The 12,609-nt window shown below is 42.9% G+C and overlaps 1 protein-coding gene across 13 annotated transcripts in view; it reads left to right on the top strand.

Moving 5' to 3' along the window:
- The window catches only part of LOC129850733 (rap1 GTPase-activating protein 1-like), a 134,199-nt gene that overhangs the window by 116,699 nt on the left and 4,891 nt on the right, over positions 1-12,609 (top strand). For 10 of the 13 annotated variants that reach the window (XM_055917033.1, XM_055917038.1, XM_055917000.1 and 7 more), the window contains 8 exons: positions 209-338; positions 7,706-7,861; positions 8,133-8,204; positions 8,307-8,393; positions 8,726-8,866; positions 9,967-10,086; positions 11,581-11,661; positions 12,292-12,401. In XM_055917033.1, the coding sequence (XP_055773008.1) occupies positions 209-338; positions 7,706-7,861; positions 8,133-8,204; positions 8,307-8,393; positions 8,726-8,866; positions 9,967-10,086; positions 11,581-11,661; positions 12,292-12,401 (897 nt within the window). The remainder of the gene's footprint in view (positions 1-208; positions 339-7,705; positions 7,862-8,132; positions 8,205-8,306; positions 8,394-8,725; positions 8,867-9,966; positions 10,087-11,580; positions 11,662-12,291; positions 12,402-12,609) is intronic. The other 3 variants (XM_055917009.1, XM_055917019.1, XM_055917013.1) reach the window with 2 other exon arrangements.

Below are 12,609 nucleotides of genomic sequence, written 5' to 3'. Positions count from 1 at the left end.
CTCTGATTCTCTCGATTTAGAGCAATATAATATTCTGAGTGATACGGACATCATGATTGAGTAGAAGGGGATAACTGCCCTTGGCATTCACTCTATGATGGATGAGAAAGAGTGGTGTGGATGCGCTGGCTGGTTGCACTGAGTCTGAGACGACCTGTGCTACTGCTGTTGGTGATGTAACGGTCTGGTTCACACTCTGGTTCTGCAGGTTCAGAGGAGGACTGGACGTCACCCACGGCCAGACAGGAACAGAGTCTGTCTACACTAACTTTCACAACAAGGAAATCATGTTCCACGTGTCCACCAAGCTGCCATACACAGAGGGAGACTCTCAGCAGGTAACTAGCTCTCAGGCCCTGTCCTGTCTGTCATTATGTCTGTCAGTAGCTAGATTGGATGTATAGTATATCTACTTCATTTCAATCAAGAAACATCACTGGGGAACGGGGGGCACTAGTGAGAACCACATGGAGTAGACGCTTCTCCGATTACCTCCTCCTCACACTTGCTTAAATTTCATTTATACACAATGCTATTACTTTTGCCCGACCAAACTGCTACAATGAGCAACTCCATGAGAAACACGGCCAAGGGGAAACTAATTAATCCAAATACAACCAGAAAGAAAGACGGCAAAGTTCCCACCACAGCACAAGATGAGGATGGCGATGCTTGTGTTAGCCTGGCCATAATGCCTGTCCCGCCATTTTCCATGGTGTTCTTCAGCTTGCATGGCTAACCCTGACTCAGAGCCCTCACCGACTATTATATTAGCAGCTGTCAAAAAAATGGAAGAGGACATGAACACTCAATTTAATCATCTCAACCCATCCTTACAATCGGTGCAAGCCTCCCTGGCTGAACATACAACCCGCATTATTGATCTGGAAGGAAACGCAGGTGACCACAAGAAACGCATCGCCACCCTCGAGGGACAGTAAGAAGAGCTACTAACAGCAAACAAAACTCTGAAACTCAAGCTAATTGACCTTGAGGGAGGTTCAAGGCGTTTGAATATCAAAATCACAGGCTTGGAAGAAAAAATTGAGAGAGGCAGACCAACACAGTTTGTGGCAGAATTTATACCAAAACTGTTAGGGATCGACAATTTCCCCCAAGGCCTAAAAGTGGACTGAGCGCACCGCATCGGTTTGCTCTCCGCTACGCAGCCCCGCGTCATGATTGCCAAAATACACCACGACCCCGAGAAGGAAAATATTCTGTGCCTGTCCCGCCAGCAATTCCCCTGTCCTTCAACGGAGCTCGGGTTAACATGTACCACCACTACACAGCTGAGGTAACCAGCGCCAGGCCTTTCATGGAGCTAGGAAGAAACTCTTTCCTGCTCGGCCTTTTATGGAGCTAGGAAGAAACTCTTTCCTGCACGGCCACCTCTTTCCTGCTCGGCTGATTCTTACCGATGGTACGGTAAAGAAGGTGTTAGGAAAACCACAGGATGCCGAGTCTTTCGTTGACAGGATTACTACTATAGCCACTAACGTCTAGGACCCGATAGGGCCGTCCCGAGTAGCTGTTCACCGTGATCGGTAGGGCGGATTACCCCACTGTTTTCAGATATGACAGCGATGTGATTGTCCTATACAGGCGGGTAAAACTGCACCTGACCGATTTCCCTGTTCCAGTGGGGACATATTGACGATATTGTTTTGCTCAATTCAGTTATTTTATTAGAGCAATTGTTATAGACATCAGGGTAAGGGGGCCCAGTCGGACCACCTGAAGGAACGCTAATTTAATTTCATTATAAATTGGTTAGCATGCCTACAGTTGAAGTCGGAAGTTTACATACACCTTAGCCAAATACATTTAAACTCCGTTTTTCACAATTCCTGACATTTAATCCCAGTAAAAATTCCCTGTCTTAGGTCAGTTAGCATCACCACTTTATTTTAAGAATGTGAAATGTCAGAATAATAGTAGAGAGAATGATTTATTTCAGCTTGTATTTCTTTCATCACATTCCCAGTGGGTCAGAAGTTTACATACACTCAATTAGTATTTGGTAGCATTGCCTTTAAATTGTTTAACTTGGGTCAAACGTTTCTGGTAGCCTTCCACAAGCTTCCCACAATAAGCTCCTCCTGACAGCTGGTGTAACTAAGTCAGGTTTGTAGGCCTCCTTGCTCGCACACACTTTTTCAGTTCTGCCCACAAATTTTCTATGGGATTGAGGTCAGGGCTTTGTGATTGCCACTTCAATATCTTGACTTTGTTGTCCTTAAGTTGTTTTTTGCCACAACTTTGGAAGCATGCTTGTGGTCATTGTCCATTTGGAAGACCCATTTGCGACCAAGCTTTAACTTCCTGACTGATGTCTTGAGATGTTGCTTCAATATATCCACGTAGTTTTCCTGCCTCATGATGCCATCTATTTTGTGAAGTATACCAGTCCCTCCTGCAGCAAAGCACCCCCACAACATGCCACCCCTGTGCTTCACTTGTGGGATGGTATTCTTCAGCTTGCAAGCCTCCCCCTTTTTCCTCCAAACATAATGATGGTCATTATGGCCAAACGGTTCTATTTTTGTTTCATCAGACTAGAGGACATTTCTCCAAAAAGTACGATCTTTGTCCCCATGTGCAGTTGTGAACCGTAGTCTGGCTTTTTTTATGGCGGTTTTGGAGCAGTGGCTTCTTCCTTGCTGAGCAGCCTTTCAGGTTATGTCGATATAGGACTAGTTTTACTGTGGATATAGATACTTTTGTAACCGTTTCCTCCAGCATCTTCACAAGGTCCTTTGCTGTTGTTCTGGGATTGATTTGCACTTTTCACACCAAAGTACGTTCATCTCTAGGAGACAGAACGCGTCTCCTTCCTGAGCGGTATGTCGGCTGCGTGGTCCCATGGTGTTTATACTTGCGTACTATTGTTTGTACAGATGAATGTGGTACCTGCAGGCGTTTGGAAAGGATGAACCAGACTTGTGGAGGTCTAAAAAAATAATCCTTAGGTCTTGCCTGATTTCTTTTGATTTTCCAGTGAAGTCAAGCAAAGATGCATTGAGTTTGGAGGTAGGCCTTGAAATAGATCCACAGGTACACCTCCAATTGACTCAAATTATGTCAATTAGCCTCTCAGAAGCTTCTAAAGCCATGACATAATTTTCTGGAATTTTCCAAGCTGTTTAAAGGCACAGTCAACTTAGTGTATGTAAACGTCTGACCCACTGGAATTGTGATACAGTGAATTATAAGTGCAATAATCTGTCTGTAAACATTTGTTGGAAAAATGACTTGTGTCATGAACAAAGTAGATGTCCTAACCGCCTTGCCAAAACTATAGTTTGTTAACAAGAAATTTGTGGAGTGGTTGAAAAACTAGTTGTAATGACTCCAATCTAAGTGTATGTAAACTTCCGACTTCAACTGTATGTCTCCCTGTAGTGTCCAGCAGTTTCACAGTGTCTATGGGGGAATTTATATTCCACTTCGTTTGGGTAAGTGGATGGGGGAGGGAGGGGGAGTGTTTTTTTGTGTTTTTCATTTGTCCTTTGCTCTTTACGTGTTGCGCCAACCCTACTGCTACAATTCTAATGTATTTGAGGACCAAATAAATATTTCTTATGGCTACTGATAACTCTACTACTTCGCCACGGTCTGGCGACATTACCCTTCTTTCCAGGAATGTACGAGGTTTGAGAACGAATTTGAAAAGAGGAAAAGTCTTTTCCCATTTGAAGTCTTTATCTGGAGATAGTATGTTTTTACAAGAAACTCACATAAAACATACAGAGCAATGGAGATTAAAATGTAGTTGGGTATTTATCAATCAACTTTTTCATCCAAGGCTAGAGGTGTAGCCATAGTATTTTGAAAAACTGTCCCATTCAAACACATTTCAACTATAAGCGACCCCTAGTATTATAGTACTAGGCCACATTCTATCACAACATGTAACATTTTTAAATCTTTATGCACCGAACCCAGGGTTCTTTCGGAATGTCGTCAATCTCTTACCAGATTTATTAACAGCATTTTGGACCATTATATGGATAGGTTTCCTGCTCGCCCTACCTCTTCACTGAATTCCACTACTGTCTTGAATAATTTAATCGGAACAATGAACCTTGTCGATATTTGGAGATTACAACACCCTACGGATAAGGATTATTCTTTCTTCTCACATGTGCATAAATCATACACAATAATTGACACATTTTTAACAGACTCTAAATTGACATCTAACGTCACCTCTACCAAGTAGCATAATATAATAATTTCCGATCACAGTCTCGTTTTATTACAAATGGATTTCGGCAGAACAAAGCCTCAATTCAGTTGGAGCTTTATTCCAACATTACTCAATGATGAACAATTTCACCAACAAACAGCCAATTTAATTACGGACTATATATCCCAGAATGATAGCTGATGTATCCGACTCCACTTTGTGGGAGGCATTTAAAGCTGTTATACGTGGGCATATAATAGCATATGAGGCTACCATGAAAAAATGTAGGCAGAGAAGATTATTAGAAATCGAGGACCCGCTCCTGGTGCTTGAGAGAGACTATATGGAAGCGCCATTATCTTTCAAGTTGAATGACATAATAAAACGCAAATATGAATACAATACTATTCTCTCTAACCAAGTATACACAATGCTATTAAAGATTAAACAAAAACACTTCGAGTTGGGTGACAAACCGGATAAACTACTGGCGTGCAGCTGAGAGGTATACAGGCCAATAGAACTATTCATTGAATTAAATCTAGTACATGTGCTGTTACTACGGACCCAAAAGAAATGAATGCATGTTTCACAAAGTTTTATCAAGACCTCTACCCCTCAAAGACCACTGCAGATACCGCAAACATTTCTGATTTCCTCCATGCCCTTTCCCTGCCTAAATTATGCGGCGCTGCTCAAATGGAGCTAAATGCAGAGATAACTTTATGAGGTTGTCTCTGCAGTACGTTCCTTCCCTAATGGAAAAGTGGCTGGCCCTGACGGCTTTGGTATCGAGTTTTATGAAAGCTTATTCAGAAAAGGTTACTCCTCTTATGTTGAGGATGTTTAAACACTCCATTGAAACTTGCAAATTCGCAAACTCCCGACACCAACTTATTCAATACAAAGTGAGTCACAGACTACACTATTCCAGTACCAAATTACACTCATTCTACCCCTCGGCCTCTCCGATATGCCCTAAGTGCAAACCTGCAGAGGGTACCCTGGGTCACCTCTTCTGGTCATGCACCAAACTGCACGCATTCTGGCAGGATATTTTGAAGTGTTTCTCAGAAGTATACAGCTGCAACCTCATACCAGTCCCTGATACGGCTGTTTTAGGCAGGTCACAGCACCTTACGACTTTAACCCACTGGGAACAAAAAAACTTTACAATATGGCATGGTTATTGTAAAAATAAACATTTTAAGCCTTTGGAATAAGGAGACTGTACCTGTTTTTAAAACCTGGTTAGCTGAAGTCACCAGCTTGCTACATATAGAAAGGATTTGACATGATATCTCTGACAGACCTAATACATTTGTTAAGATATGCAGCCCTTTATCGCGTATCTTTCACGTGATGATGGGAAACACAACATACAACCTGCAACCAACCCTGATCCACTAATGCCGAGCATAGTCCTTATACTGTACAAATATCAATGAAGCAGGGTGCCAATTTCTTAAGAGCAATGTTGTGTTCTGTAGTTTTATTTTTTTTATTTTTTTGTCTCCAGTTGAGGGGTGGGGGGTATTCTCAATGTATTGTTTGCTGTCATTATCTGTGTAACGATTCTCGTTGGTGGAAGGAGAGGAGGACCAAGGTGCAGCGTGGTAAGTGGTCATATTTTTTTTATAAAAAACGAAAACACTTGACAAACAACAAAAAAACAGTCCTGAAAGGTGAAGCAAAACACTAAACAGGAAACAACCACCCACAAACAAAAGTGGGAAAACAGGCTACCTAAATATGGCTCCCAATCAGAGACAACGATAGACAGCTGCCTCTGATTGGGAACCACACCAGGCCAAACACAAAGAAACAGAAAACCTAGACCTACAACATAGAATACCCAGACATAGAATACCCACCCACATCACACCCTGACCAAACTAAAAATAGAAAATTACAAAGCAATCTACGGACAGGGCGTGACAATCTGTCTGTTTGTAAAACTGAAAATTCATAAATTAAATATATATATATATTTTTTTAACATCACTGGGTAATCAGTACCGGTTTGTAAAAAATCCACAAGTGCTAGCCACCATGAACAGAACTGTTATTCTTTTCTCCTGTTGGTGTGCTCAGTGAACCTGTCTGCTTTGACCTGAAGGGGATATTTCTCATGAAAAGTTGTCACTTCCATGAAGATAAACGTGGGGCAACATGTAGTTTCTCATTTGAGGACACAGTTTGGAGACTTGATGCTTTCTCCTGCTGCTTTGAATGACCTCAGCTACCTCACCTGCCCCCCTGGGAGAACCATCCCAATGAGACTCTTATTCTCAAGAGATGAATGAGCAGCAGGGCTGAGCTATATGGACAGACAGACACACGTAAAGCCACAGGAGATACCCTTGTAGGCTAAGACGATCAGAGATTCACTGTGACACCAACGACATAAAGGCAAAGATGAACAGACACAATGTGTTGAGAGGAAGAGGAAGGAAAACAACTAGCAGTCTAAAGCTGAGGCTGACCTGGTGTTGAGCCTGTGTTGAGTTCATTATAGAATGTCTGTGTTTCACCATGGTTATACATGGCAGCTTTCACTCCCTCGCTGTCCATCTGCTCTCATGCATAGAGGATATTCTGGTACCATCTGGCCCCTACTAGCGTGCGTGCGTGCGTGCGTGCGTGCGTGTGTGTGTGTGTGTGTGAACATCAACAACAGGTCTCAGACTGCCCACTGACCAACCATGCAACACAAGAACCCTGCTCAACATAATGATACTACTGTATAAAATGGCTCGTTTGAGCCTTACATCTGCCTTTGACCTTGTCAGGTGATCGGTCCTGAGTTTCTCACTTTAGTTTTTTAATGAGATTATTAAATAGATAAAGCCTCTATGACAATAACAACTCTTCCTTATTTCTTCAGAGCTTGAAACAAATGGTTGATTGTTTTCATGTGTAAAACACAGTGGCAAAATACACAACTATATAGCAATTCAGCAGCTAACAAGAGAGGAAATATCCATAAAGCCCGGAAAATAAATGTTTGCCTTAATGTTTTATTCATACAATCGATATGCTCTGTGTTATTTTTTTTGACAGTACTTTGCCCTGTAGTACATGTCATTCATCAACAGGTGTCATGTGGCCCTGCTGTGTAGAATAATTCCCCCATGTTCATAATGGTGTGTAGAATAACATGGAAACTGGTGATCAGTGATCAGTGAGTCAACACATGTTAGGGAGCAGGAAGCTAAGCTGCAGAGGCCTATAATCACAGTACAGGGAAATAGGTCCTGTCTTTTTCAGTCTCCAATCACTGAATGGGTTATAGGCCTTTCAATATGCATCACATGACCGCCACTGATTTATGAAAACTGCTTGTAGAGAGATGTTTCATACTTACAATTAGTAATCACAAATTGTTTCTGTAGTAGACTATGCATTTAGTGGAGTATTTACCTATTTAATTAATCTACATAGGTGTTCTTGGTTGACCTAAATGTAGTGGTTAAGTTTATATCCATAATGGTGACAATGTTGTGTTTGCAGTTGCAGAGGAAGAGGCACATAGGCAACGACATCGTGGCCATCTTGTTTCAGGAGGAAAACACACCCTTTGTGCCAGACATGATAGCCTCCAACTTCTTGCATGCCTACGTGGTGGTGCAGGTGGAGAATGCCTGCTCAGACAATGTCACGTACAAGGTACTGTTAGCCGAGGGATAGTTGGACTCCTCACAGTCTATAAACCTGTTCAAGCCTCCTATTTCAATACATAGAGGCTTGGCACAAAGCAACCTGCATATTCCTTATTAGAGATCAATCAGTAACTGACTGGCAACTAACTGTCCTGCTTGTTCCTGCCTACTACCTGCCTCTTAAATGTTTATATAGGCTAGTCAGTGTTATGTCATTTAGTGGTGTCATATGGACTGTTGTCATTTGGGTACATTCTACCTTTCTTCTACCCCTCCAGGTGTCTGTGACAGCGAGAGATGATGTGCCTTTCTTTGGACCCGCTCTACCGGACCCAGCCATCTTTAAAAAGGTGAGAAGTCATGAATCTAAATACTGGATAAACTAGGTGAGCCCATGCGAGGGACAACATATATTAATTCAGACTTTCCTCCTCCCTCCCTTTCTTCTCTAGGGTTATGAGTTCCATGAGTTCCTGTTCACTAAGCTGATCAATGCGGAGTATGCCTGTTACAAGGCTGAGAAGTTTGCAAAACTGGAGGTGAGAGCAGGAGCGTGCCACGGCATGCTATGCAGTGTGGGGGCGGAGTCACGCTGCTCTCGCTGCACCATTTACCGTACCGTCTGTCTGTGTTAGTGTGGATGCTGTATGTGAGGGTGAATGACTGGATCATGGCCGTTTGCAGACTATCAGCTCATGTTCCTTTGTTTGTATCTCTGTAAAGGCACATGTTTGTGTCTCTGTGTGTGCGTTCATGTGTTGAACTGTATTGTACACTGAATGCCTGCAGAATTGTCTGCACAAGTGTTTACATGTCATTGATTTTTATTGAGGACACTATCCTCTGACTGATGAGTGTGTGTTGTTGTCAGGAGCGCACGCGGTCGGCCCTGTTGGAGACCCTGTATGAGGAGCTACACATCAACAGCCAGTCCATGATGGGCCTGGGAGGGGACGAGGACAAACTGGAGAATGGGGCTGGGGGGGGAGGGGGCTTCTTTGAGTCCTTTAAGGTAACCCCCTAATATGCGAGGTGCAAGCTTAATTGGGCAACTTGACCTGCATGAAAGAGGTTGAATATTGAAAAATAAATGCTTTCTTTATTTCCTGGAAGGGATTCTGGGTATTCATGCATGAAAAATAAGGCACAGAAAAGGAAGTGTTTTTGCTCTCTGGAAGTGCGCTGATGCTGTTGAAGATTGGCTGTTACCATATCATATCCCACTGTGTCACGTGACCAGAGGAGGATCAGAGAGTTGGGAGCGTCCCTGTCAATGTGCATCCAGCACTCTGACTCTAAGTCCTCCATCAATGACCATTAGGGTGGTGGAGTTTGGGCAGGGCAGTGAGCCATGGCAGTGGAGGAGCTGTGATTGTGTGTCTCTGACGAACACTGTAATGGCCTCTCATTAGGGAACGGATGAGCCTGCCCGCATGGCTCCCCATTTGCCACTCTGCTCTCTTCCTCTCTGGCTCTGTCTTGTTTATCTCTCTCTCTCTCTCTCTCTCTCTCTCTCTCTCTCTCTCTCTCTCTCTCTCTCTCTCTCTCTCTCTCTCTCTCTCTCTCTCTCTCTCTCTCTCTGTCTCTGTCTCTGTCTCTGTCTCTCTCTCTGTTCCTCCCACTTTCTTTCTGTCTGTGCCTCTCTCTCTGTTCCTCCCACTTTCTTTCTGTCTGTGCCTCTCTCTTATTCTCTGTCTCACTCTCTCTCTCCCTCTGTCTTTTCCACTCTCTTTCTTTCTCTGCATCTCTCTTACTCTGTCAGTCTCTCTCCAGCCCTGCACATCATTCATGGATGAGTCTACTGAACACTTGAAAGACATTGAAGGATTATTATGCACTCTCCTCTGAATACCCACCCTCAGACTTCATTCAAACCTACCTGTCAGTGTGAATCACTGGAACTGTCTCCTCTCTTCCACTAAAAGACATGTTTTCTCTTTTAGACTCTTTAACTCTCACTGATCTACACTGCTCTCAAGTGTTCACATACGGTCCTGCACAATCTCAATCACAGGTTATCATTAGAATTCAGGGTTAGTGTGGTTGAGGTGAGGTTTAGGGTCCATACACACTCACCGATCGTGTCTCCTCATCTCTCTCTGTACTCTGTAGCGGGTGATCCGCAGCAGAAGCCAGTCTATGGATGCCATGGGCCTCAGTAACAAGAAGCCACACACTGTCTCCACTAGTCTCAGTAGCAGCTTTACCGAGACTCCCAAAACCCCAGGGATAGTAAGTAACCCTTTTGGTATTACCAGAGGCCCACGTGGGCCTGTCTACTGACTCCCCTGTAGTAGACACAGACCCTCCTCTAACAACACCCAATACCAACTACTGCATACACTATCCTCTCTCCACTGTGGGATAGTCATTGACCGCCTGTACCTACCTGTGCTCAAATCCCTTGATTAAACACAATGTTTCATATATGGTACCCTCATATCAGTCACCTCCATAGTTTGCCATTTTCCATAACTTTTTCCATGGCATTTTCATATGAACCACTGTTTATTTTACAGTAGTGTTTATTTCCATGTCATGAGAATGGGAAAAGGGATACCGAGTTAGTTGTACAACTGAATACATTAATCTGAAATGTGTCTTCCATGTCATTCAAAGTCATGCTCAACCCTAAATCATATTCATTTCATATAGTTAAATCCAGTTATCAGAGATGTTAGATGTAGCTGGACTTGGTATGATGGTATAATCTGCTCACAGACCTGTTGAGGCTATAAGTAGGTGGTGGTGTGCTTTTTGGAAAGTTGATTTTATGTGAATGATCTCAAAGAACCTTTAACCCTTTGTGCCACTTCATAGACTTTGTGGGCTTTTGAGTCTCTTAAGATTGTGAAGCTTGATTTGCTTTCTCTGGCAACCTGAGAGCCATTTGAGAAGAGCTGAGTTTAGCTGTCAGACTACCCAGAGTCCCTCCCTTGTTACCTTGCTGTCATGACTGTTACCTTGCCCTCCCTTGTTACCTTGCTGTCATGAGTGTTACATGGGCGCTGCAGGAAGCCAGTCTGGCATGGAGCTGTGCATGGAAGGCAGTTGTGGAGATAAGAAGTGTATGCATGCATCTTTTTCCACTTTGTGTCACTTTACAGGTTGCAAGTACTCTGGCATGCAATCCAAAGAAACAGCTGCTGGTTTACTATTGGTTTACTAATTACTTTTTCCTACATTCCAAAAAGTAAATCTGCCCTTTGGATTGTGCCAGTCCCTCCTTTCCATCTCTCTACCTCTCATCTACCTATTTAAACAGGTTCACTCTGTGATTTGACAAACTCCTCTTTGTGTTTGTTCATTGTCAGGACAAGGAAAGAAGAGTGAGACCAAGCTACACGGGCTATTCTGCCCATATGCTGTATCTTATTCAATTTCCTTCCGCACTCTGTGGCCTCTAACTTTAGTCCAGCTTTCAATGTGAATGGCTTTTCAATGGGAATTGCCTTTCAATATGAATGGTCTTTCAATATGAATGGTCTTTCAATGTGAATGGCTTTTCAATGGGAATGGGCTTTCAATATGAATGGTCTTTCAATGTGAATGGCCTTTAAATATGTGCTCATGTCTCCTGTCTTCTGTATCGTATGGTGTACTGTGAGCTCACATTCTAATTTGTACCATGCTGTTCAAATGGTGTATTATTGTATCTTCTACTCTCATCCTCTTTCTCTTTATCCCTTTCTCTTTCTCTGCTTCCTCCTCCCCTGTGTGGTTCAGTCATTACTTGTCCCAGGGAAAAGTCCCAGTAGGTATCATGGACGTCGCGGCAGTGCCATAGGGATAGGAACAATAGAAGAGGTTCATGTATAAATCTCCCTTCTAATGTGCTATTTCTCTGCTCTTTTCTTCGCTTACTTGTGTGGTTCTATGTCTCTTTGCATGACTCAATTACTGTTGCTTTCTGCTGAAACAAATATTTTTTAGAGCCATTTATAAAGCAATCATTTTCTACATCTCAAGTGTGGGGTAAAACCACTAGGTTGTAATAAACCTATAATTTAGGTAATAAGATTTTATGAAGAGTATCCGTCACAAAAGTGGAAAGGTCTGTGAAAATAATTACTGGTTTATTACCTTTGTGTATCAATTCCTCTCTTTCACTCATACAACATGATGGAGTAGCTCAAATTGTATTTCACCAACAAGCCACTGTCACTTCATTTTAATCCCCCCATAACGTTTCTCATGTGTTGTAGATAGCAAGTATCAAATACGGAAGGCATTTGAGTCATTGTGCTGCAGAATCTCAATGACATTCAACAAATGCCAATCAACAAATGCCTATTTGAATGGAGTTCATGTTTTCACTGAATGTAAAACAGACCAAGTTGTGTATTATAGCCCTACAGTAGCCTCTGTCTTTTACTTTATAAGTCATGCTAGAGGAATATAGTATTGTGGCTGACTAACCTAGCCACTCCTCCCCAGTCTCTGATCATTCCTGGGAAGAGCCCCACCAGGAAGAAGTCTGGGCCCTTCAGTGCAAGACGGAGCAGCGCTATCGGGATCGAGAACATCCAGGAGGTGCAGGAGAGGAGGTGAGAGGAGGGCTTCTTGGGCTACCTAGAGAAGAAAGAGGAAAATGGGGTGTCAGAGAGAAAGCATAGAAGATGAGATATGAAACATACCAGAAGTATGGTCCAATACCAAGTCATTCTGAATGGCGGTCAACTGTGTCGCCGTTGCGTTAACATTAGTGGCTCATGTTAGCTAGCAGGTTAATGGTAGGTTAAGGTTAGGGATAGG

Source organism: Salvelinus fontinalis, chromosome 3 (genome assembly GCF_029448725.1).
Source record: "Salvelinus fontinalis isolate EN_2023a chromosome 3, ASM2944872v1, whole genome shotgun sequence".
NCBI lineage: Eukaryota > Metazoa > Chordata > Actinopteri > Salmoniformes > Salmonidae > Salvelinus > Salvelinus fontinalis.
The sequence above is the reverse complement of the archived record's forward strand: the minus strand, read 5'-3'. Positions and strand labels throughout refer to the sequence as shown.